Source organism: Balaenoptera physalus (assembly GCF_965194825.1).
Source record: "Balaenoptera physalus genome assembly, chromosome: 16".
Taxonomy (NCBI): Eukaryota; Metazoa; Chordata; class Mammalia; order Artiodactyla; family Balaenopteridae; genus Balaenoptera; species Balaenoptera physalus.
Genome location: NC_138898.1, coordinates 66,585,780 through 66,612,241, shown reverse-complemented (window position 1 = coordinate 66,612,241; position 26,462 = coordinate 66,585,780). Strand labels below are relative to the sequence as shown.

Below are 26,462 nucleotides of genomic sequence, written 5' to 3'. Positions count from 1 at the left end.
AGCCGATTAGAAAGAGAAGACAGGTCTGACACCCATGACACTGGTCCTTTCACACTTGTATGAATTAGCCACTTCTCATTAAAGAAGACCTGCCCATAGCAGACAAACAAAATGATGCACCCTGGAACTCCTATCCCAGGTGAAAACCCGCTTTTGAGTAAGAGGGATAGGAAAATCCTGTTTTCATATATAATTCCCAAGGAGATTAAACAACTATTTTTTTTGCACAGATGTTCCTTAAAAGCATGTACATTTTTGGAAGTGTTTGTTTTCCTTGGACCAGTTGGGTGTGATCAAGGAAAGTCACAGACACTTCAGATGCACCTGGAAGCCATTCCCATCACCAGTATGCAATTATTTTTGAGTACTTGCAATCACACTGGCAATACTTTTGCCTCTAATAAAGTATCAATTAAGTACAGTCTCAGTTGCAGTTTTCTATTGCAAAACGGTGCTTTAATACAGTAGATCAATAAATATAAAATAAAAAAAACACAGGAGTCAAAGAACATTTACATGAGAAGCTTCTTTACTGGGGTACCTCCCTTTATTGGCATAAGAACAAAAGTTCCAGATTAACCACGTCATTGTTTTATTTTCACAGTATTTTTTTTTCTCAAATTCCTTTGAAATTTTAGACTTATTTGTCGAAATACTTCTACATTAAAACTACTTCTCAACTCACAAAGACCCCACTTACTGTTAATTTCTATGGACACATTTTCAATTACTCATTTTATCCACTATACAAAAATCCCACCTTTTTGTCAGCAGTTAAAAAAAGAGAGAACCTAAAGGCTCTCAAACGACTTTCCACCAAGTCACCAAAAGAAAATCACCGATACCCAAAACTTTTTAAAACAATAAAAATTTCTATTTTCTAAAAACATATTTTCAGACTGAAATTCAAACTCTACATTGCCATCAATGTAAATATATGAGAGCATACAAAGCCCTAGGAAAGAGAAATTATTTCATTACAAAATATTTGTGATCAAGAAAATATCACTTGCCTTTAAATAAAGAATAGGAAAGTGACAGAAAAATAAATATATTTAAAAGTGTCCATTTTCACAAATAACAAGTACACAAATAAAGAATGAAGCTAAAATATGCAGGAGCTTCAAAATGACTAGCAGCGCTTGCACAAATTTATTATACAGCGAGGTTGTTTAGACTCCTCTCTCTCAGTGTTTAGTTATAAAAATACAAAAAGAGCCTCGCCAGAGGAGGATTTCACTGAGCTGGAATCCATGGTACGAACAGCCAGTAGACAGGGAGTGTAGCTGTAACCCTGACCTATTGTTGCTAGCAAAACCATTCCACCAATAACCTAAAATCCCCTCTCTTCCCCTACTTTTGGACAAAGAAATTCTCAATGACCAATATTACATTCCACTACAAGTAGTTCCAGTTCTGACAGCACTTCTGGGAGTGTCAGGGTACAGCACTGTGAGCTGTGTTTTATAGAAGTCCAACCCCACTTCAGTCAATGTGAATTACATTTACCCGGAACTCCTTTTTTCTTTTAAACCCATTTTTACACTCACAAATGTATGATGTGTCTGATTCTGTTTCTTGAAATCCTCTCTCGTCCCTCTAGGCTTTTATTGGTTTCTGAAGTCCCTGGAGATGTCCTTCAGTGCCAGCTCCAACTTGCAGCATCCAGGACCAGCCCTGGCCACCTCCCCACACTTTCCTGCTATCCTCTCTGCACCCCACTGAAACCCCAGAACACAAATACAGTTACAGCAGAGGGGAAACAGCGTATCCAAAAGAAACTCATTCTGAAGAATTCAAAGAGTGTCCTTGAGGATTTTTCAATGAAAAGATATCGTATCAACAAAGTCCTGTAAGTATGGCTCTGACAAAAACCTCGTTAAAAATGCAATCTGTTAAAATAGGCTGTTGGTGATATTAGAAATTTCACAATAATTATGTCAAAAAGCTGTAACAAAAAAATGTATACATTAAACAAACGAGCCAAGCTTTCAACACTTATCATCAACTCCACCATAAAATATTGCACATGATATTCTGTCTTTTCCTTTTGTCTGTACAGGAGCAAAACAGAAAAAACAAAAACAAAACAAATAACCCAACCATGTCTGTTCAGACATTAGAGTAAGTCTAACTTGAAAGTGAGATGCCTGAAGCATGTACTCGCTCTAGTTCAACACGATGCTCAAACAGTATGAACCTTGGTAGTGAAGGGCACAACGGGAGGAATGTCAGTCTCAATCACAAATCCTTGTGATCATGGGGGACTGATCTGGCAGGTATAAGACAGGTGGGGAGCCCACACTGCTTGAAGGACTGCGGAAATGCGCATCAAAGGAGCTCGGTGTAATCCCAACTTCACCTTTCAAAAAATCATCTTCTTCATCTTCCACCACCTCCTGCACAAAGAACAGAGATTATCCACAAGATCACAAGTGGCAGTTTGAAATGCTTTCAAGAATCCCTTTCCTCAGGAACGTGCTACTTCTGGAAAGACAAAGGTGAAGAAAAAGAATCTTAATTTCGAGAGCTTCCCAACGCACACTTCTTTATTACAAACCATCCGCACGACGGCTCATCACATGCTGTGAGTGTTTGTTTAAAGTCTGATTTTTTTTTTAAAACAGATTTTAAGCTCAAGGAGGGCAGGTAACATGATATGTCATTCTTGCTCAATCTAACATAATGTGAATGAATGAATGAATGACCATCCTCCTCAAACGCAAAATTTAAAGAAAGAATAAAACTAAAAAGAGCTTTCCAATGATTACTTATGAAAAAGAAGACAGGTACATTAAAGCTGACTTTTAATATAGAAATGAATGCGCCACAAAGAAACAAATGGTGACATTTCTTATTATTGGATTCTAATTTTCTCCTTTGGCAACAGCTGCCTCAGCTCCATGGCCACGCACTGGAGGACATGCTGCAGACCTGCATCTTCACCACCTGTTCATGAAAACCTACAAAATTAATGTTAACTTCTGGGAACATTTCAACAGTAAGTAAATCTGAGACTGTTACTTGGTGGTAACGATCAAGTGGTAGAGATCTAAATGTGTTAGGCTGATTTTTAATTACCCTTCACTTCCCAAAGTCAGCATGTGAAGTGTCTGGTTTGAACAATTCATTAAAAAACAAACACTATTCTCATAAGAACATAACCTGGGCTTGGAATTCTGTAAAGGCAGAATGAACAAATGTAGTTATTTTTCAAGTGTAACATTGCTATTAACTATTTGACTGTGCTCTGTAACCACATAGGAGATTCCCAGAAAGTATGTTGAATCACAAATTTACCTTTTTAACGGGTTTCTTAAACTCCTGAAGCTCTTCTGCACTCATGTCTTCCCACACCTGATAAAGGGGATCAATGAATTTCTTTGACCTGTCAAGAAGATCAGGTTTCAAAATCAAATTAAATACTACAGCAAAGGTCACCACATTTATAACTCTTTTCTCACAAGACCCATTACCCAAAATGAAGAAGTAAAAACTATCGCTCAAATAATAATAGTGTCCAAAAATATCCTATGTAGGTTCTGTAACTAACGGGGCTCCTTCTTTGTAAGAGTTCATCCACTCACGAAGATGGAGTATTACACCTACTGTTTCTCAACTTTTCATTTTCAAGTGAAATTACTTCTCAACTTTGCAAAGATTAACAGTGAGTTACAATATGTCCAAATGAAGATGAAATAATATTATTCTGGAAATTCCTTTTTAATATTCTTACAGTCATTTACTAAAAATAAATCTGGGAAAAAAGACCAGTCTGGTTTCAGTCAACCAAGACTTGGGGGACCAGATAATCCCAAATCATTGTGTTGTTAGTTACAAACTGTCATAAGCAGAAATCCTGCTTCCTTATATATATATATATATATATATATATATATATATACATTTGAAGTTAAGACTGGCCTGGAGGTTTTCCAGAACTACCCATCCAGATAAATCACTTGGCATTTGCTTATCCTGTGCAACAGTATGGGATGTGGTCTCTAGAAGAAGGAACAAGTCATTTGGCAGAAATTTATGAGCCAAGAAAAGGCAGCATCCTCCCTATCCAGGTACCTCTATCCCCAGCCTCTTGTATTTTTAAACCAACAGGTTTCAAGAAAAACAAAAACCTCCTGGTGTCAATCTGGGCTCCTACTGAGGGAGAGACCTGCAAGCCCTCGTGTGCCACGACCCTCAGCAGCCTTTAACAGGCTTCTCCACACTGGGCCTGGAAAACACGCAAGGAGACCACGAGACCCTATCAACGGCCAGAAGGGCCACTCACCACAAAGAAACCCCAAATCCCGATCCTGGTAAAGGCACATACACACTGCACTTAAATTCACCATCGAAAGGTCGACTGTCTAAGTGTACCTACCTCTTCAGTACACAAGGATCGAAGGGGAAGAAAGTGTCAAGTGGGTTCGTGCAGGTTTGCACTGAGTCCCCCCCAGCAGTGTTTCTGATAACTGGCAGCATCTGGCGGTTGTTCCTCTCAATGAGGGTGTAGCAGAAGACAAGCTGGTATTTGCTGTGGAATAAAACCAACACAGACAGAGGCATTAATGTGCTGGAATTACTCTGCATGGAGACGCCTGTTCGTGTGTGACAACTACCCCGACTATATAGATCTTATTGAACATAACAACTACAAGAAAAAAAATAACATAAAGTAGAAAGTAATGCTTTTAGGGTACAGTCCTCTGGGCCTACTATTTACAAGTTAGCTAAGGAGAAAGAAAATGCGCTATCACTTTATAGAATATGAGAGTGGGCTTAGATTACTAATTAGGCACAACTCACTAAAAATTAATGCATTCACGGTAATTCTTTTAGTTTACAGAATTACGTAGCTGTCTTTACTTATTTTTTACTGTTTGTAAGAATTAGTGGGTTGGTGAAAAAGGGATTCAGGATTCACTGAGAGGGGATATGGGTTGTTGGTGGAGACACTTGGCTGTTGAAGAAATTAAGGAGGGTACTAAGGGAGAGCCATGGGGTTTACTGAATCACGACCTCAGAAAATGGTAAAGAAAAGAAAAGGCATAGTGAGTGAAAACAGTTAAATGGACAGACAAACTTGCGATAAAAACCAATAGGACCAGGACTTCCCTGGTGGTGCAGTGGTTAAGAATCCACCTACCAATGCAGGGGACATGGGTTCGAGCCCTGGTCCGGGAAGATCCCACATGCCACGGAGCAACTAAGCCTGTGCGCCACAACTACTGAGCCTGCGCTCTAGAGCCCGAGAGCCACAACTACTGAAGCCCGCATGCCTAGAGCCCATGCTCCACAACAGGAGAAGCCACCACAATGACAAGCCCTCCCACTGCAACAAAGAGTAGCCCTTGCTCGCCGCAACTAGAGAAAGCCCGTGCGCAGCAACGAAGACCCAATGCAGCCAAAAATTAATTAATTAATTAATTTAAAAAAACCAAAGCCCAACAGGACCATTACGTTGTCAATCTCCCTGGTGGTTATGACTTAGGAACTTCAAAAATCATTCACTGGGCCACTTCTTTGAGAGGAGGATTTAGCTCACCTTTGCCAACTCTCCCCCTCCCACCCTCCCTCCCACGGTACTCATTCAGGTATCTGTTCTCAGGCTCTCAGGTCACTACTGCTATTTTAAGCACCATATGTTCATTTCTGTTCCATTAGCCAAGGATCACATTTGACTCTTGGTGTTAAATGGCCAAACCACACTGGAGTACTTCGCAATATCCGGTAAAAGTGAAGATGTGCACCTCCTACAACCCAGCAACTGCACTTCTGGGTGACAGGAAGTATGTGCCTGTGTACCAGGACACACACACAACCATGCACCCACACTGAAAAAGGAAGACAGCTTAAATCCCAACAAAGAATCGATGTTTTAAAATTATGAGAACATTACGCAGCAGTCAAAATCAAAATACAGCTATATGAGTCAATATGGTTAACTCAATAACCATTACGTAAGCAGAAGCAGTAGCTACAGAATGATACATAAATTCCTTGACACAGACCTTTATTTCGACCTCTCACTCTCGCCTCACGTCTTACTAACCTCCCTGCTAATCCCAACCCCAGATCTAGAGCTTCTCTGACCAGTCTGCTCCTCAGCTGCAGCCCTCTACTCCCACCCCATGATTATTCTACGGGCAGCTGCCTCTGCTTTGCTCCATCCGTCCTACTCTCCCAGATGCTTCCTATCTTCCCGCGATGTGCTGGAAACGTCCACCCAATGGACACTGTTGCTTGTTGGGTTCTTATCTTAATTCTTTACTACCATTTTTGAGATCTGAGGGAGAGAGAATACCTTGAACTAGATGGCCAGCAAAGGAAAAATAAGCCTGCTGAATGAGAGCAACAAGATGTTTAAAGGGGACTGAGGGATGCAGAAATTATTCTTATCTTCTAATAGCTCAATCTGTTAAAGATTTTAAGCTATGATCCTGCCCTCAATATCATGATAAGATACCCAAGGTCTCCAATTCACTTTCTACGTGAAGCAAAATAATTCACTGAATGCTTACGAAGGAGCCGGCCTGCCGGCATTCAAACCTTAGCTCTGCCACAGTCTAGCCATGACTCCACACAAGTCATTCAATCTCTCTGTGCCCCCCATCTCGCCATTTATAAATAGGGATTAATAATACAGTCATAGGATTGTATGAGGATTAAGTGAGTTCTATGCAGAGTGCTTATCAGAACTGTGCTGGGCACACAATAAATGCTACGCACATCAGCTGTAGCCACAAGGCCCTCAATGAACCAATTTCCTATTGTTGGATGTTCATCTCATGTCCAGTCTATTTTTATTACCATTATGAGAGTCACTCTAATAAACATCTGTGGTTTGTACCTCTCAGCTTGCTAGCTGCCTTACTTATTTCAAAGTGCCTAAGCTTCTGCTGAATTATCCTCCTTAGATTAAAAAGTAGTAGCAATTTCCAGTGCAACCAAAGTATAAAAACAATACCTTCAATGCAGTGTTTTCCACAAGTACTGGGTTATTGGTTTTTAAATGATTTTGCTATTAATTGTGTTAAATAATTTCACAGAAATGTAACGGAATTTTACAATACTAATACTAACATAAATTCACTTTGAAATAACTTCCACAAATAAAGCATAAATCACTTACTTTGTGATTGCAGCAAAAAAGTTAACTACCGAGGGCAGGCAAATCTTCAGAGGATTTAGCTGACTCATCACTATCCGTTCAAAATTTAGACTTTGAAGGTACCTCAAACCTTTGATTAAAAAACAAAAGATTTTTTTTTAAAAGGTACAAACACAACAGTCTAAGCAGCACTTATTATTTTATACAGTAAAAAAAACAAATTTAAAAAAGGTATTTGCACAAATGCTTTAAAGGTCCATGTAGACAGTCACACAGTGTAGAGCCCAAAGAATATCACTAGGCTTAACCATATGTATTTATGACCAAACCAACTTTTCTAAAGAAAAGAGTTTATTCTTTTAAATATTCAGGAAGTAAACATACATTCCCAGTGGGCAATAACCTTACATGACAATTTGGAACTCAGATATAAGCAATCTCAGCATATGCTGAGCGTACAGAGGGAAACGACTGTGTGATGATTTCTGCTAACAATCATGGAATCATTAAGAAGCTGAGGCAACACAGTGATTCTCCATTCCTTAGAGGTAATGATTGTACAATATGGAATTTCTCCTTCTTGAATTCCATATGTACACACACACACACACACACACACACACACAATCTGTCAGCCAACAAAACCAAGAGAGACTTACATGTCTTAAGTTATCAGTAAAGTTGAGCACGTTTTTCAAGTGCACATTAGTTGTTTGTATTTCAGGGTTTTTTTTGTTTGTTTGTTTACAAAAAACTATGGAGGTAGAAGGAAAAATTAGGTAGATACTAGTGTCTTGGAACCGATAAATATACTTCTCTCCTATGTTAAAGACACCACACTTATTCTAAGAGGCAAGCAAACCAACTTGTGCCTAAGTGTCTTTTGTTAGGAGATTCTTTGATGTATATTTTGATAAAAATTACTAAAAATGGCATAATGTAATGGCTTACAAGAAAGAGGTACTCTTTAACCAAGACGCTTACCATTTATTTATACCAAAAAAAAAGTGATTTTACTTACATTGTGATAAAACCTTGTCCTACTAGAGTTCATACAACTATTTTTAAACCCCACATCTTTTTAGAAGTGGGGCTTAAAAGGAAAATCCAGTTCATATCCATCAACCCCACATCACTGACCTTCCTTCAGGTTTCCACTTAAAAGCTGCCTGTGTCTAAAAACAAAAGTGTAGAACACAGCTTGGCAGGCTGAATAAAATGGTCCGTGGAGAGCAACGTCACAAAATGCCTTTGTTCCTGAATCCTGGTTATTAAGGTATACGTGCAGCCACTTAACCAAAAGATCTAGGCATGATTTTACAGTACTAGAGAAAAGAAAAATTCAAGTCAACTTCACTTGCTTCATAAAAAACTAGAATGACATAAGAACACACAATTGCCTCTCCTTACAAACTAAGAAAAGTCTGTCCATTGGCTTCTGTATCTATCACCCATGGGCACAGAGGAGAAGCAAAGAAAGGAAAGAAAATGGTAGGCAGGTGGAAAGACAGCCTTCCAGTTACAAGCTCAAGCACATGGACCTCCTAGGAACAACAGGCAGGCCCCTAAGAATGCTGAAGTCCCAAGAGCTGGAGAACAGTTTCTCCTCATAAACTCAGAAGGGCTTCTCCGATGGTCTCCCAGCCCTCTTGGGGGAATATGGCCAAAGAGCAGGGCATGTTTACCCACATCTTACAAGAGAAAGACAGTCTGGCTGACCTCACCATTCCCTAAGGGGTTCTGATGAAATCCCATGGTCAACAATTTAGGACAGAACAGCCAGATAGCTTTTAGCTGTCAGGAAAGGGTTTTTAATAGCATCCTTGTCCAAAGATTATCTTCATGGATAACTAGAAGAAACAGGCCCAGAGCTGGCCTCCTAAATAGATCTATTACCTTTAAAAGGATTTTTTTCTTCAGCTTTAACAGATACAATTGATTCGGAATGCAAATGAAAAATGACAAACCTATAAAAAGAATCAAAACAGTATACAACGCTGTACACCATCCATGAAGACAAATGGATCTTCATATTCAAGTGCAACCATACAGAACAAATTACAAAAGCTTTTCACGTGAGGTTTTACATTTTGAAAAGGAGATATTTTATTCTGAAATTGCCTCTCAGAAATATAAACATCTTGAATAGAGTGGGGGAACAGATTTTTTCACTTTAAAGACAGACCAAAAAAATAAGGCAGATATTTCTCTGACTTGAGACAATACTATACTTTCTAAAGCATGATATGAAAAGCACTTGGAAAATTAGATTACTTACATAAGAGGAACAAATTTAGCTCTTGCCAAAAAGCTTCCAATATAGTTTGCAGCAGCTTGCCTGATGATAGCAGGATTATTTGGATCCTGCAATTTTTTCCACAGATGTTCCAAAAATGCTTCTGCAAATCCCTATAAAAAGAGAAGGTGTTGGTCTCATCTTTTTTTAATGCTTAAGATATTCTGGCGATCAGAATCCTAAGATTTTTAACTCACCAATATGGGAAAGTTCTAGTATCTCAGTTATACTGCTAGATAAATAATGGATACGTTATCATGGTTCTTATTTTTAAAACACCTTGAGATAATACTATTAAAAACAAAAGGTGTTCCACAGCATCAAATAATTCAATGGATCCCAAAACTAGATGAGCATCAAAATCAACCCTACAGATTCAGGGCTTTGGAACCCTACAGATTTGTGACAGGGCTTTGGGATCCACCAATTTTTAAAGCTCTGTTAGCAGAAATTCTCTGGTGGTCCAGTAGTTAGGATTCGGTGCTCTCACTGCCGGGGCCCGGGTTCTATCCCTGGTCAGGGAGCTAAGATCCCAAAAGCTAAGTGGCGTAGCCAAAAAAATAAATAAATAAAGCTATGTAAGTGATTCTGATATTTAGCCGTAACTGGAAACCAGTGATTAACCACGCTCACATGGGAACTCCTTCTGCAGTACCTTTCAGACTGCACATATCAAACTTAACCAGAAATAGAGACTAAAGTGTAGTCGGTGGGACTTCCCTGGTGGTCCAGTGGGTAAGACCCTGAGCTCCCAATGCAAGGGGCCCGTGTTCGATCCCTGGTCAGGGAACTAGATCCCGCACACATGCCCCAAAGACCGCATGCCGCAACTAAAAGATCCTGCATGCTGCAACGAAGACCCGGTGTAGCCAAAATAAATAAATAAATAATTTTAAATAAACAAGTAAAGTATAGTTGGCATTTGACTAATTATGCTAATTGTAGGAAAAAAACAGACCAATTCGCCTCTTTTCAACAAAGGATGCAACCTCCAACTTCTCCCAAATAGCTCTTTTCAAAAGCTACTGACACATGCTTTGGGGCAGATTGAGTTTAACCTTCCTATCCATGACCAATACTCTCCTGGACAATTCTAGGAAGCTACAAAATAGTTGCAAAGAAGAGTCCTGTGTTCTTTTGTTTTGCTTTGTTCTCAAAATAGAAAAACAAAGTCTGAAGTTTTAAAACCCTAGATTAAAAATTTAGTTTGGGCTAGTTAAGATCAACTGAAAGAGAATAAAGAAAATAAACGGTTAAATATGCCTTATGAGATTTTAATAAAGGCTTGAATTAAAGGGAAGGGCACCACCTAGTGGACCAAATGCAGGATGACATTTTCAGAGCACTCAGCTTAAGCTGACAGGCAGCAGCAATGCCCTCTGCTCCTTCCGTGGGTTGAAAAGGGCTTGTTATTTCATCAGGGGCACTAAGTAAAATGAGCTCAAGACAAAGAAATACCTCACGGTCTCTCTTCCACACCTCCCTCCACCCCCCATTTTTTAAGGGAAAATTCTGGGCAAGAATAAAATAAGCTACAATAATGTGAATGACATACTCACCAATTTAAAGCTACAGAGGTAAAACATGAAAAACTGCACATGGCAAGAGGCATGCGTGGGCAACAGGAGTTTGTCAAAGATGGTTATGAGATCTCGATATAAATCCTTTGTTTTGTTGTTATCAATCTTACCTACGAAGAAAATTTGGCATTTCAGTTTTATAAAGACATTATTTTCAAGCTACCAGTTTCATTTACCAAATTTGTAAAAAGCAAACAATACCATTAAGACATACATCATCTATTAAGCTACGGGGGGGTGGGGGGGAATACCATCTTTATTTTGTACAGAGTTTCCTTTTTAATTACAATAACCCAGCACTGGCAAGGAAGCAGGCTCTCATCTCATACACACTACTGTGATGCCACACATTGTAAAACTGCCATTTAGAAGCAGAAGCCCTCTGATCCAGTAATTCTACTGCTAGAAATTTATCACAAGCAAATAATTGACAATATATATACAAGGATGTTCATTATACTGTTATTTATAATGGCAAAAAAAGCAGGGGGAGAAAAAAAATAAGAAACCAGTTAAATCCATATAACTGTTTTAGAAGAACAGTGAATGGTATGAGAAAATGTTCACAAGAGGTGAAAAGGGAAGATTATAAAATACTACATAGAGTGTGATCCCCAAATCCACTGAGAAAAACACATATACCCATGCAAACAGAAAAGAAAAAAAAAAAGCTAATAATGGTTCTCCAAATAGTAAGAATGTGGCTGTATAAACTTTGTAAATCCTTTCCTGTATTCTCCAAATTTTCTCTAATCAATATGTATTATTTTTATAACAGCAAAAAAGTTAAAGTAGTAACATATTAATTCAGATTCAAGCCCTAATAATAGAACTGAGTGGCATGGCAAAGCCTCTAGACTAAAAATTCTGTAAGGACAAGAAGCATATCAATTTGTTCACTACAGCACCAACACCTGGCAAAACCAAAGTTACCTAGACTCTCTAAATTCAATACGGAACACCAAGTACCATGTATCAACGTCTACTATACCATTTCTTAAATGTCTTGAACTTGAGGTCTGCCTAAAACTGTCCAAGCTCCATATATAAGCTTTCAATACAGTAATCAGTGAAAATATCATCAAGGGCTTTGAAGACAAACATAACTAAGCCTGAATCCTGGTCCCACTATTCTCAAGCTATGTCATGTTGGCAAGTAACAATCTCTCTAAACCTTCTCTTCCTCATACTCAAAACAGTGATTTTTTGACAGGATTTCTATCAGTACTAAAGTATGAAAAATACCCAGCACAGTGCATTGTAGGTGTTCAACAAAGCAGCGGTTACTGTGACTACTACAGGTTGTTACCATCTACATAGCAGACATCCTTAATGTAGGACAAAAGTAAAGACAGCAGGATGTCCAGGCGTTCAGCTACAGGATGGACCATCTGATCAAGCATTCCCGGATCAGCCTTTGTTTCATGGTCAGTTTCTTCATCTTCGTCCTTTGAAAGTAAAGTAAAAACTAACATTAAAAGCCTCAGTAAAAGTAGTTCAGTGAGAAAATTCTGAGGTAATCGTTTCCTTTAAAAGATAAAAGAAAATACACAAAGACCTTTCCAGGCAGGGGCTCTCAACCAGAGGTGTGAATCAGAACCACCCGTGGAATTCAAAATGAAAGCACAGATTCAGCCTCTGATTCTCATTTAGACACCCATTTACAGTGTGGCCACGCAAACATCACAGATTTCCCCCAGCTCCTGGCACCCACTGTTGGTGCCAGTTTCCTTTCCCAGGACAGGGCACCCATCCCCAAGCTGCTATGAGTATTGGCTGCCGACAGCTCACAGCTTCTCCCCCTTCTCCAGAGAAATGCCCTTGCTGCTCCCATTCCCTCCCCATCAGAACTGACTGACACGAGGTCACAGGAGGCCACCTCTCTGGTCTCAAGGCAGGACTAACTCTATCCTGCAACTCATGCTCCAGAGCTTCTGCGGGGGATCAGGCTGTAGCTGCTTTCCAACTGAGACCGAACTCTCACTTAGTTCCTTCCCCTGCCTTTTCCAGCTTCCTCACACCCTTTGTCCCAAGGGCACCTGAATCCCCATCTCAGGCTCTCCTCCCGGTGAACCCAACCGAAGACACTGCCCCAGGTAGAGAAGCACTGCATTAAGGTATACAATTTGTAAAACACAGAAGTTACATTGGTATGCTTTTCCATTTATCACTCTTTCACAAGCAATATGTGGTTTACAAAAACAAAGAACAAACAGAAGAATAAAAATGAAACATACTTCACCAAACCCAAATTCAAAGCCTTGGAAATAAGCTCTACTAGTCAATAAGCAACAAAAAAGCAAACTACTCATTTAAGAACTCATTTTCAAGTTTGCTGAACTACTGTTTTAATTCAAAGCCTTGAAAAAGGTGAGAAGCCATTAGCTGTTTCTTCCCACCCTCTGGGACTGTGAACTGTGTATGTCTTATTTCATTAATAAATGCTGACCATATTAAAGAGCCCTTCTGTGGCATCTGTTCCACTACTAGTCTGAGTTGCTGTTTCCTCAGCATCTTCAATATCCTGCCGGGATGCATTCACCTACATTACAACAAAGAAAAAAAAAAAGAATAAAAGCTTTTAAAATATAACTACATTATTCAGGGACTTGAAATTCATCTGATACACATGCTTTAAAGATGTCCATATTAGCACCCTATATAGCACTGTAACTCAATAAACAATCACAACGCAAACCTATAAATGGGTCTGGGTCATGGAGAAATTTACAAGATTATAAATTAAGTTCCCTGTATTACATATGTACATAAAATTAATATGAACTGTGCTATGTTGGTCTAAAAAAGGTAGCTTCAACAAACTCAACGTTTATTCCAACTCTTACTATGCACAAGACACACGCATGGTGTATAAGAGGCATATCATCAATCAACTGAGGAGAAAATTATTAAATGCAATCAATTTTGAATTAATGAATATTTATTTGGCTATATAACCCTTCAGATATCTTACTTAACATACCACTCATATCATGCCTTTTCAACTGTCTATAAATGACCTTCTTCCTAAATATACTCTAAAATGTTCCATAAGCATATATGTATGCAGTTGACCAGAGAGGTTTAACTCCAAGTGAGCAACGTGCCAGCCCACCCAACCTCCAGCCCTTCCTAGACCTCCTACAGAATCAATGTCCTTCCCATCAACTCCTATTTCCTTAGTCCACAAACCTCAAGTCTCCCCAACCCTGAAACATGTCTCTCACCCCGCCTCATCCCCTCTTTACACCACAAACCCTCACCAGGTCTCTAGCAGCCCCACTTCCTATCCATCCATGCTCTCTCCAGCAACAGACTACCTCCTAAACACCAAACCCAAGGACTTTGCTTTTCTCATCCTCCTTAAAAAGCTCAGCAATAGGGGACTTCCCTGGTGGTCCAATGGTAAAGAATCCGCCTTCCAATGCAGGGGACGTGGGTTCGATCCCTGGTCAGGGAACTAAGATCCCACATGCCATGGGGCAACTAAGCCCGCATGCCACACTACTGAGCCTGTGCACCTCAACTAGAGAGCCCGCATTCTGCAAACTACAGAGCCCATGCACTCTGGAACCACGCGCCACAACTATATAGAGAACACCCATACACCACTAGAGAGAGAAAACCCGCACACCACAACTAGAGAGAAATCCGCGCGTTGCAACAAAAGATCCCGCATGCCGCAACAAAGATCCCGCATGCTGCCAACTAAGACGCGACGCAGGCAAAAATAAATAAATAAATAATGATAAATAAATAAATAAAATATTAAAAAAAAAAAAAAAAAAAGGTCAGCAACATCTCATGCTGCCTACTAAAGCCTTCCTCCCTCCAGATCCTCCCTGGGTGTCCAGACTCTTGGTTTTCCTCTCATTTCCGATCTCACTTCCTCTCTCCTGTTGGCCTCATTCTCAGTCCCCTACCTGCAGCTACAACTGCTTGGTGAATATTCTCCATCTAGCTCCCCACCTGCACCTCAATCCATCCAAAATGGAACCCATCATCCTGCAACTTCCTCCTGACGTTTCTTATTACTGTTACCGCAACACCAAACTTTCATTCCACAGGGAGCTACCTTTGAAGGGTTCCTTTCCCTTACCTTCTACTCCCCTACTTCCAATCCAGTCTCAAGGACCTTTCCTCCCCGTGTCACCAGAATCCATCACTTTCTCATTCCCATTGCAGCTTATTGCAAGCCTCTTTAAGAAAAGTATAAAGAATCCCCAAATAACTTCCTTAGGTATGCATTCCCAACTTCTTCTGACTACATCAGGTTTTCTAGCTCATAACGCGTGTGTTCCATTCACAGCATTTACCACAACTGTACTTTTCCATTTACGTGACTATTTAATTAATGCCTTGTTCCCCAACCATGAGAGATGGGACTGCCTATAAACACCAGCACATCAATGCTCAAAGAAATGTTCAAGAAATGTTCAAAGAAATGAATCAAAGGTGGAACTGTGGATTTTTTTCCACTGTTGCTACTACTGTTTCAAATATTATGATTATAACAAATACTATAACATTATGTAATAAATAAAAATCAAGAGAAAAACAGATTACCCAATACTTACGTCCAACTTGAGCAGCTTTTCAATAACGAGCTCCAGAATTTCATGTCTCAAGGTCGGAAAATACACACTAATCCTTAGTAAGTTATGAACATAACATTCCTAAAACATAAAAAGATGAACATTTCGACAGAGGATAAATGTTTCATAATTATGCAAGCAAAACATCAATTACACAATCTTTAGTTTCAACTATTCAAACAGAAAAGACTATCAAGCAACACAGAAACGACACTGTTTATACACACAATATTAGTATAATTTAATTACCCCCAGTAAATTAAGTCTGTGATTTGTATACTTCTACAATGTTTTTAAAACAGGTTTGTTGAGATATAATTCATATAAAATTCACCTATTTATAAAGTGTACAATTCAATAGTTTTTAGTATATTCACAGAGTTGTGTAACCATCACCATAATCAATTTTAGAACATTTTCATCACCCTAAAAAAATACCTTGTATCTTCTAATAATGTACCTCCTCCCAGCCCTAGGTAACCACTGGTCTACTTTCTTTCTCTATGAATTTGCCTAGTATAGACATTCCATATAAGTTAGTTGTGAATTTTTCATAGATGCCTTTTATCAGGTTGAGAAAGTTCCCTTCTATTTTTTTTTTTTTTTTAGTTCCCTTCTATTTTTGTCATAAAAGGGTTTTGGCGTTTTTCCATCTATTGAGATGACCATGTGGTATTTATCATTTATTCTGATACAGTATACTAATTTGGGGTATTAAATCAACCTTGCATTCCTAGGATAAATTTCATTTGGTCATGGTGCATAATTCCTTTTATATGTTGTTAGGTTCAATTTTCTAGTATTTTGTTGAGAATTTTTGCAACTACGTTCATAAGAGATACAATTTGTAACACACCACTTGAAGCACACCATCACAAATAGCACCAAAAGTTATTAACTCCTTATTTAATACCTGTAATACATTTAGGAAAAAATAATCTATGCTTAAAAGGGAACCACTATTGAAAGTTACACAGATGATCTAAATATTACACAAAAAACTTAAGACTTCATCTATAGAAGGCTCTGCCTTCATGTTCAAATAAAGCATGTTTATAATTGGTAGTAAATGAACTATTATTTTCTAGTAATTCCCATCTGTGTAAGCATTAAGCCTATTTAGATATTTCTGAAATGGACTCTGCCTTTGACTTGCACGTAGGAATAAGAGAAAAGGCACTGAGAACCCTCAGTCAGTCGCTTGCTAAGAAAGGAATCTGAGTCAAATTCTTAGTCTTGAGTTTAAAATTCAGCAGACAAAACAACTTTTAAGAAAAAGACCTAAACTCACTTAAAACTAAATCACAAAAAACAACTTTTCCATTAGTTTCTCCCATGAAAAGATTTCTTACCAACGTTCTCTCTGATTTTCGAACAAACGGAAATTTTTCCACCAGTATCGGCATAAGAAACCATGGTGTTCTATTTTAAAAAGAAAAAACATGCAAACAATCCATGTTAACCGGACTTTCTTGGAAGGTTAACATTTCCGTTCTAAGAGCAAATATAGATACAGGAGGCAAACGGTAACTCTTACTTCAAGCAATTGGAACTGAAAATAAATGCATGGCTTCAGAGAAAATCTGTAACAACTCAGGGAAAAATAAGCTTCTATTAAGTTTGATATCAACAGCAAATTAAAGGGGGATCCTTTTTTCCACAAAAGTTTAATGAAGAGCTTCAGTTTAAAATCTAAACACTTCCCACTGCACATATATATTATTTTAAAAAGGAGAAAAAATTATCAACTTGGACTTTTTAAAGTTAGCTTATTTGCTAAACTTACTGGGGGAATTTGAAGTTCACCCCTCCAAAAGAAACCTACACACCTTAAAAGATTTTCTTAGAACTAATTTTTATTCATATGGCATGACACAAACGCAGGGGCTTCTCACTGAAAAGTTTTGGATATCGTGTCTGTCGAAGATAAAAGCAAAATTCCAACCACCATAAAAAGCTGGAGGGGAGAATTTGCGTACAAGTTTTGAAGAATAGTTAAAGGCAAAGAATAGAGATCTGAAATGCCATTTTTTGTAGAATGTGATGTGATATCAACAGGATACAAAAAATATGCAGCATATAACTTCAGTTTTGATGCTATGAACATTTTACAATTTTCTACTAACCGATCATAATTTTCTTGAGACTTAAACACCACAATTCAAAATAAGTAACCAAAGTATACTCACGATGGGACATATCTTGCTATTATTTGTAAGGCTCTGTGACATGTGTCAAAATTTGCAGGAAGATCTACAAGGTGAAAAGGGAGAGTATGAGCATCAAGATAAAACTGAAAACTGAACAATTATCTACCTAAGTCTAAAAATGCCTGCTAACCAAAACTGAAACATTTGTCAGCAAAATAATAATTTCAAGAGTTTTCTCCATGACCGACTATCAATGAAGACTATAAATAATGCCATTAAGGGCAATTGATTGCACGTTAACATTAAATATAACAAAACGATTCCATCAAGGTTGCCTTTTGTTGCAGTCTACATATTAGATTAAGTCCTGGAGGTGCCAGGATACTTTAGCATTCAGCATGCATTCACTAAGACACAGGAGGCAGTCTTTGCTTTAATCCTCTTTATACTTACTATCATCTTCGTCATCAGAATCCGAAACATCTATGTCACCTTCCTTAGTGACCACTCGGGCTTTTGAGGAAAAAAGGAAATATGTTATTCTTCTAATATTGATCTAAACAATCAACAGCTACATAAAAAAGCGATTTTTCCATTGTCCAAACTTAATACAATAAAATTTACAATGGGGGCAGCAGGTTTAAATAGCTAAGAATCCCTGAGTTCCAAGACTTCGTCAGAAGCTCAATAAAGCAAATTACAATCCATAAAAATCATAGCAACAAATGAATCTAGACACTTCCACAGAGGTCATTATAGGGGACAGACATGTACCAGAACTGCTGCCAATAAGCATCCTGGAATCTTCCATGGTGGCATAATCTCCAAAATATAGTGGGAAGGTAACTTTTTAATAGAGATATTTAAAAAAATAAGAATCAAAGCAAGCAAAGAGCAGCCACTTACGAGGTACAAAATGAGAAGCAATCATGCTGAGACATGGTCTAAGGAAGACAGTCTGTGCTGATACAAGATTACCAAGGAAAGCTAAATACTCCTCCACCACTGTCTGACTTCTATTTAACCACTGCAACCTCTAGAGGTGGGAGGGAGAGAAAGACAAAAGGAACATTTTACTGATACAATATATACTATTTTCGAAGTACTGAATTACATATAATAGTTGATGAAATAAATGGTGAACTTACCAACAGAATATTAATAAGCTGCTCAAAGTCTTTTGTCAAGTACATGATGGAGGAACGGAATTCCAGTAGCCAGTTAATGATCTGGTCATCCTTAAGTTAAACAAAGAAAAGTACTTTCAAAATCACAAATTCTCTCAAATAACAGAGAAATGATATCTATCTGGCATTGATCATCTATCAACAATATTTAGGGACTTCCCTGGTGGTCCAGTAGCTAAGACTTTACCTTATGATGCAGGGGGTGTGGGTTCCATCCCTAGTCAGGGAGCTAAGATCCCACATGGCTCGTGGCCAAAAAACCAAAACATAAAACAGAAGCAACATTGTAACAAATTCAATAAAGACTTAAAAAAACACGGCCCACATCAAAAAAAAAAAAAAAAAAATTAAATTGGGAGAAAAAAATGTCACAAACTTGGACTTAAGCCAAAGTTGGGATGAAAATTTCTTAGTTTGTATCAAAATGGAAAAAGATGTTACAATAAATTTTCCTTTTTTTTAAAGTAATATAATAACTGATATACAGGAAAAAGAATCAAATGCAATACTTAATTCTAATCACTTCTGTTTGCCCTAAAAAAGTAAGAACACCTCAAATGTTGACACCTGGGACTTCTTTAAACTAAAGAATTGTAACAGATTCAAATATTCTAAGACCACAAGGACCAACAGGTACCTCTACTTCCTCTGTACTCATGCTGACCTGCAAGCATGTTGACAACATTCATCTAAGCTGATTAACTAGAGTCATCAATAAATGTAACTTTTTCTTAACCCAACCTTCAAATGGGTTTAAATGAATTAAAATGTGGTCTATATAAATGATGGTTCCACTACTCCATTAAATATTTTTCAGACAATAAAATTACTATTCATAATACTTTTAGTGACATGGGAAAACCTAAATAGCAATACAAAAAAGAAGTCATGTAGAGAATAAGGTATCAGTTATATTTAATAAAGATACTGTTTGTATTCATGCATATATACAGCATACACAAGAAAAAAAATTAAAGCCCCTAATTTTGGGAAATTCCCTGGTGGTCCAGTGGCTTTCACTGCTGAGGGTGCGGGTTCAATCCCTGGTTGGGGAACTAAGATCCCGCAAGCTGGGCAGCACAGCCAAAAAAGAAAAAAAAAAAGGCCCTAATTTTTGAAAGAAAACGGTTAATGCTGATTAAGACTCAGTAGGGGAAAGAGACACATGGTGTTGTACCTTTAGCAACAGACTACAAACAGACAGTGTTGAACCTGCAGTGATGAACTATTAGCAGACAGGGCTGGACCTACAGCAATAGACTACTTATAGGGAGTGTCATTTAGTGAGAACACAACATGTGCCAGGCATGGTGCTCAACACCGTACATATATACCTTTTCCGAATCCTAACAATGCTGCAAATGGATTACTGTTATTCCCATTTTACAGTTGAGGAAACTGAGCCTAAGAAAGATTAATAAGCAATTTGCCCAACCAAACCAGTAAAAAACTAGGTTCAAACCTGACCGCCTACAGGAATAAAGACACAGACGTAGAGAATGGACTTGAGGACACGGGGAGGGGGAAGGGTAAGCTGGGATGAAGTGAGAGAGTGGCATGGACACATATACACTATCAAATATAAAACAGATAGCTAGTGGGAAGCAGCCACATAGCACAGGGAGATCAGCTCAGTGCTTTGTGATCACCTAGAGGGGTGAGATAGGGAGGGGGGGGAGGGAGACGCAAGAGGGAGGAGATATGGGGATATATGTATAGATGATTCACTTTGTTACAAAGCAGAAACTAACACACCATTGTAAAGCAAATATACTCCAATAAAGATGTTAAAAAAAAACCTGTCCGCCTAGATCAACGCTCTGCCCACTTTCCCACAATGCCTTGCTCCACATGAAGGAGCTCCCCACCTTTTCCCCACCGGTTCACCAGTGAGTGCTTCCTATGCATTATCTATGTGACAAAGCTCAATGACACTGACTATTTACTGATGAACCCTAAGTAACCTGGCAATAAAATAAAGTAAGTCACAACTCATTTGCACTACAGTAACTTCATAATGTCCACAGTCATTAAGGATAACAAGGCCTGAAACAGAGAAGACAAGCTAAGTTACACACAAATAAAAATAAGTTAGCTCTATCCTGTCACTTTTCCACTAAAACAAGTGCAACAAAATTATAAGGACAACATTTAAACTGCTCCACTTTTTAAAGTAAACCAGTCAGAGACTTTGGTGCTTTAGTACTGAACTATTATTAGAAACAAATTATTTTAACACTCCTCTGAACTAATGTGGACACAAATGATGTGACTCTTAGTCTGTCAAAATCCCAAGGAGACATGCTGATATAAAATACAGCAGAACACAAAGAATGTGGTTCTTCATACCTGTGGAAGAATGCACAGGTCTTTAAAGAAAGCTTTAAAGAAGAAGTGATGCTTCCATTGTCTTTAAACAGAGTGAGTATTCTTGGGGGCTCTATACCTTACAGAGGTAAAAGCATGTCTTCAGAAAACCAAAAGTAGTTCAGTATGGCTGGACTATATCGTGAGCAAGCAAGCCAACAGATAAATCTGGGGAGCAAAGAGGGGCCAGACAAATCAGTGAAGTCCTTGTAAGCCAAATTTACAATTAGAAAGATCTGCTGGCAGTGTAGGGTATGGACTGAATGAACAACCATATGCTTAGACAGAACCTGAGAAAGTTCATTGGTGAAGATGATATTGCAGTTGGATCTCAAAGAGTAGGAGTTTTATAATTACAGTAATAATAATAATAGTAAACACTAATATAAGACTAACTATGTGCAAGGCATTATTCTAAGACTTACATATATTAACTCGTTTAATCCTTACAACCGCTCCATGAGATAGGTACTACCATTGGTTCCCATTTTATAGCTGGGGACACTGAGGCACTGAAATGCAGTAACTTGCCCTCAGTCACAAAGCCAGTAAGGGAGGGAGACTATGTAACCAGAGCCCATGCTCAAATACGTAGCAAACAAAGTAGATACAGAGGACCTCTTACAGCCAGAAAAAAAAAGGCACATGCAAAGCCCTGAAGATGAACAGAAATGGCAAATTTAAGAAATAAAGTATCTAGTGGGACTGAACACTGAAAATTTGTTGCAGACCATGCTAAGAAGCTGGTCCTTTATTCTTCAGTGGGCATGAAGTAGGGCAATGACATGTTTAGAATGTGCTTTAGAGATGACTTAGGCTGAGACAGAGATAAGCAATAAATCATTTAAGCACATGAAGAAAGCTCCAGAAGTGGGTTTGGGAGAGAAAGAATGCTAAGCTCAGGGCACTTGTTAACACCTGTGGGCTGGCAGTTTAGACATCTGTACAGCATTGTAATTCAACTATACTTTGATAAAAATTAAATTAAATTAAATTAAAATTTTAAGATTTTAAAAAAAGAACGAAAGAAAGAAAGAAACAGGTCTGGAGCCCACAAGAGCAATCTGAGCTATAGATGCAAATCTGGAAGTTATCAGGACACAGATAAATTTCAAAGCCATGAGGGCATAAGGAAAACACACAGGAAGAATCTGTAAAGTGAGGAAAGGGTTAAGTTTGGAAATCCAATCAATGCCAAATTTAAGAAGAACCTGTCAAGAGAATGATTAGAGATAAGTGATAAGAAGACAGGAAGATCAAAGAAACCGAAGGAAAGGGTTTTTTTGTTTTGTTTTTTCATTTTATTTTATTTTTTGGCCACGCCACGCAGCATGCGGGATCTTAGTTCCCCAACCAGGGATCAAACCTGCACCCTCCGCAGTGGAAGCGCTAAGTCTTAACCACTGGACCGCCAGGGAAGTCCTGAAGGAAAGGTTTTAAGAAATGGGTAGTCAACTGTATAAACTGCTACAAGGAATTACTATGGGGCTTTAAAAAAAAAAAAGAAAGTCCATTGAAATCAACACGTAAGAAATCACTGGTAACTTCTGTCATAGTAAATACAGCAGTGGACTTAACAGTGGATTTAAACATGAATGAGAAATGAGAAAATGCAGACTGTCAACAGGAACAACAACTAACAATTACAAAGTCCTCTGAGTCAGAGGCTGTTCTAAATGCTTCTTGTATATTAACTCATTGGATCCTCTTAAAACAGCTACATTTAAAGTACTTCTCTTATTTCTCTGGTTTTACAAGGAGGAAAACAGAGGCAAAGAGGTTAAACAACATGCCCAATATCACACACTGGGAAACAATGGAGTTGGGATTTTAATGCCAGGCAATCCGACTACCAATGCCCACAGTAACAGACTATTCTTTCCAAAATTGGGCAATAAAGGAAGAAAAGGGAAATAACACTTACTGAGTTGCTACTACATGACAGGCATATACCTTGTACCATTTCCAAAAACACTGAAAGAGTAGTAGTTTGAAAGAAAAGTCATTTTTTGTTGTTTTTTTGTTTTGTTTTGTTGTTTTAGCACTGGAGAGACATGAGAGTTGCATGCAGCATAGAAGAAAGGTTCTAAAAACGAAAAATTAAAGCAGGGTTTCTCAGCCTCAGGACTACTGGCATTTGGGGCCAGATCATTCACTGCTGTGAAGGGCTGCCACGTGTACTGTAGGATGTTTAGCGGCATCCCTATCATCCACTCACTAGATGCCAGTAGCACTCTTCCCTTCTCCCAGTTGTGGCAATCAAAAATGTCTCCAGTTCATCACCAAATCACCTCGGGGGCAAAAGTGCCCCTGGTTGAGAACCATTAAAGAAGGATCATAGAGCAAGTTCTAGAGAATGGAATAGGACCAAAAGTGCAAACCAATGTCTCTACAAAGTGGCAACAACTTTGCTAATAATCAAACACAAAATTAATTACCTTTATCTCTGGATCTGACAGCTGGTTCTTCAACAACTCAAAGTCATTTGTTTCCCCCTTAATGAGAAGGGGGGAAAAAAAATGAATTTTTCCTTGCTTGGGTTTCCAGTTAAAGACCAACAGCAGGATTTTTAACTTATACAAAAAGAACATTGTAACATACACATATCAGTTGCAGATTATAAAATCCTGACTACGAAAATTTTAAAACTCATGTTAGTGTAGCTAGGGGGCTTGGAATAAAGAAAATGACAACAGGCCATTCATATTTAGCTATATTTGTGTACTTACATTTGAATATGATAGTCAATATTCCATGATACTATCCAATCATATATATGGATATAAATGCAGGTTACATATAAAAATAGACAGTAATGCATATTTTCCCACCATTGCTGAGATACAGCAGAATCACTTCTAAACTAACACAAAAACAAAGCCAAAAAAAAAAAAAAATCCCCATTAATAGAGCTGGTTTATTGTCCCAAAGCAATGCTTTGGTAACTCCTTAAGAAATAAAATGTGGGACTTCCCTGGTGGCGCAGTGGTTAGGCATCCGCCTGCCAATGCAGGGGACACAGGTTCGATCCCTGGTCCAGGAAGATCCCACATGCAGAGGAGCAACTAAGCCACAACATAGTTGTGCGCCACAACTACTGAGCCTGCGCTCTAGAGCCCACGTGCCACAACTACTGAAGCCCACGCACCTAGAGCCGTGCTCCGCAACAAGAGAAGCCACCACAATGAGAAGCCCGCGTACTGCAACGAAGAGTAGGCCCCGCTCGCCGCAACTAGAGAAAACCCATGCACAGCAACAAAGACCCGACACAGCCAAAAATAAATAAAATAAATTTATTAAAAAAGAAATAAAATGCTTCGAGCTAATGGTTTTTTATTCTACTATTTGCTGAAGATTTTAAAAAACACTAGGTAAATAAAGCACTTGAAGATGTGAAACCTCAGCAAAGGGGTTACTACTCTAATTTTGAACTGACAGCACCGTGCTGTTGTTAAATTTATTTGATTTCAATATTGATATCTAAAATCCATTTTATTTGTCTACTGATTTTTAGTATAACAGCTATAACTGTATTCCGACCAGCAAAAATCAAACCTCAATATATCAATTATATTTCAATAAAGCTGGGAAAAAAACCCACCAAACTTCACATTATCATCTCTTACCTTTCTGTACTTCAGCAACACTTCTGTCACAGTTCCACCGAACCGAACAGTTTTTCTTGGGGGAGAATTGAAGAAATCATTTTCTAATGCAAGCATATCTGAAAGCCTATGGAACCAAGATTATTAAGCCATTAAGTGCATGACAGGGAAAAATAAAAGCTATAATAGCCAACACTTATTGAACCAACATCATTCAGTGGGACTACTGCTAAAGCCTCCTAACGGGCCTCCCTCCTTCCACTTGAGTCCCCCAGCAATCCATTCTTCATTCAGTGATCTAATGATCTTTCAAAAACTTAAGACAGATCATGCTACTCTACTCTCTTGCTTAAATTCTCCAAAGGTTTCCTACTCTTTATCGTCTTCAAGGTCCTACATTAATCTGGCCCCTGCCTACCTCTCTGACCTCACCTCTAACCACTTACCGTACTGCAGCCAGGGTCCTTTCTGTTCTTCAAACCTGCCAAGCAGATTCCCATTTTACTTACTATTCCCTCTGTCAGAAACACTCACTCTCCAGATGTGTACGTGGTTGGACCCTTGTCTTCATTTAAGTTGAAGCTCAAATGTCAGAGACCTTCCCCATGAGAAATCGAAAGTACCCATCCTCTCCCTCTCCCCTACCATCACACTGTTTTATTTCTTCACAGCAGTTACCGCTATCTGAAATCATCGTTTACTTATCTACTGTCTTTCCCTCCTTAGACTGAAGGTCTGTTGAGAGCAGGGACATTGTCTCTTTTGATATACTGTCCCCCATGCTTAACGCCAAAAGTAGGTACTTAAAAAAATATATTATGAATGATATTATGCCAAGTGTTCCGCCAAGTTTGCTTCTTTTAAACAAAGCAGATTAGTGAAAAAACAGCATCCTGCTAAGGACTGTCAAAGTTAAACCCCGAAGTGTTTTACGGGGGTTAGGGGCTTTAAAAGCTGAACTAGATATAAACACTGTTAAACAAACGTGTGTCAAAACAAATTTCAAACAAACAAACAAAACGTAAGACGCAATTTTCCGTCAGTGGCAGCATCTGGCTAATAATCCAAATAACCCAGGGACCTCTTTCCAAAGCTAGTCGAAGAAGCAGGAGGGAAGAATAAAGGAGCAGAATGTAGTACCCAGGCCTGGGATGCTATAAGGGAACCCAGTGGGGAGAAAAGGGGGACTATGGAACAGAGAATAGGTTCATTTTTCCATCCCCTCTTCCACTTTTATTACCCATCTAAGGGGCATGGACTCACTCTTGAGAACCTGAAGTGATCCTCTTCCCTCTGCTCCCACCCCACTCCGTTAGCTCTGTCCCAGACCCTTCAGCTCCGCTCCCCTAATCCCGGTCCTGGGCTTTGGTCCCAGACGCGCAGAAGGAAGCGTCCTGGGTTCTTACCCGGTCCTCGACGCGCCCAGCGTCTTGACTGCAGCTGCCGCAGCGGCGGCATCTCCGGGCAACCGCGTGTGAAGCAACGGTGCCGCCATCTGACCAGACACACGCGACGACTACACCTTACGCCGGAAGTCGTGCTCCTTCTAGGACCGCCTCCATCCCGGAAAA

General features: G+C 38.9%; 1 protein-coding gene across 6 annotated transcripts; it reads right to left on the bottom strand.

The window, feature by feature from the left end:
* Positions 1–507: 507 nt before the first annotated feature.
* Positions 508–26,450, bottom strand: RRN3 (RRN3 homolog, RNA polymerase I transcription factor). 6 transcript variants are annotated; one of them, XM_082429660.1, is made up of 18 exons: positions 26,298–26,450; positions 24,913–25,018; positions 23,725–23,781; positions 18,881–18,970; positions 18,639–18,768; positions 18,186–18,245; positions 17,772–17,835; positions 16,935–17,004; positions 15,565–15,663; positions 13,437–13,529; positions 12,297–12,435; positions 10,967–11,097; positions 9,390–9,520; positions 8,252–8,436; positions 7,133–7,241; positions 4,382–4,534; positions 3,301–3,388; positions 508–2,399 (listed from the first exon to the last, which is right to left on the bottom strand). In XM_082429660.1, the coding sequence occupies exons 1-18, from the start codon at positions 26,384–26,386 to the stop codon at positions 2,238–2,240; spliced, it is 1,956 nt and encodes a 651-aa protein (XP_082285786.1). In that variant the 5' UTR covers positions 26,387–26,450; the 3' UTR covers positions 508–2,237. The 6 variants fall into 6 exon arrangements, with proteins under 6 accessions (XP_082285786.1, XP_082285787.1, XP_082285788.1 ...); XM_082429661.1 differs by having other exon boundaries at positions 24,913–24,967; positions 26,298–26,447; XM_082429665.1 differs by having other exon boundaries at positions 2,382–2,487.
* Between the last annotated feature and the right edge of the window lie 12 nt (positions 26,451–26,462).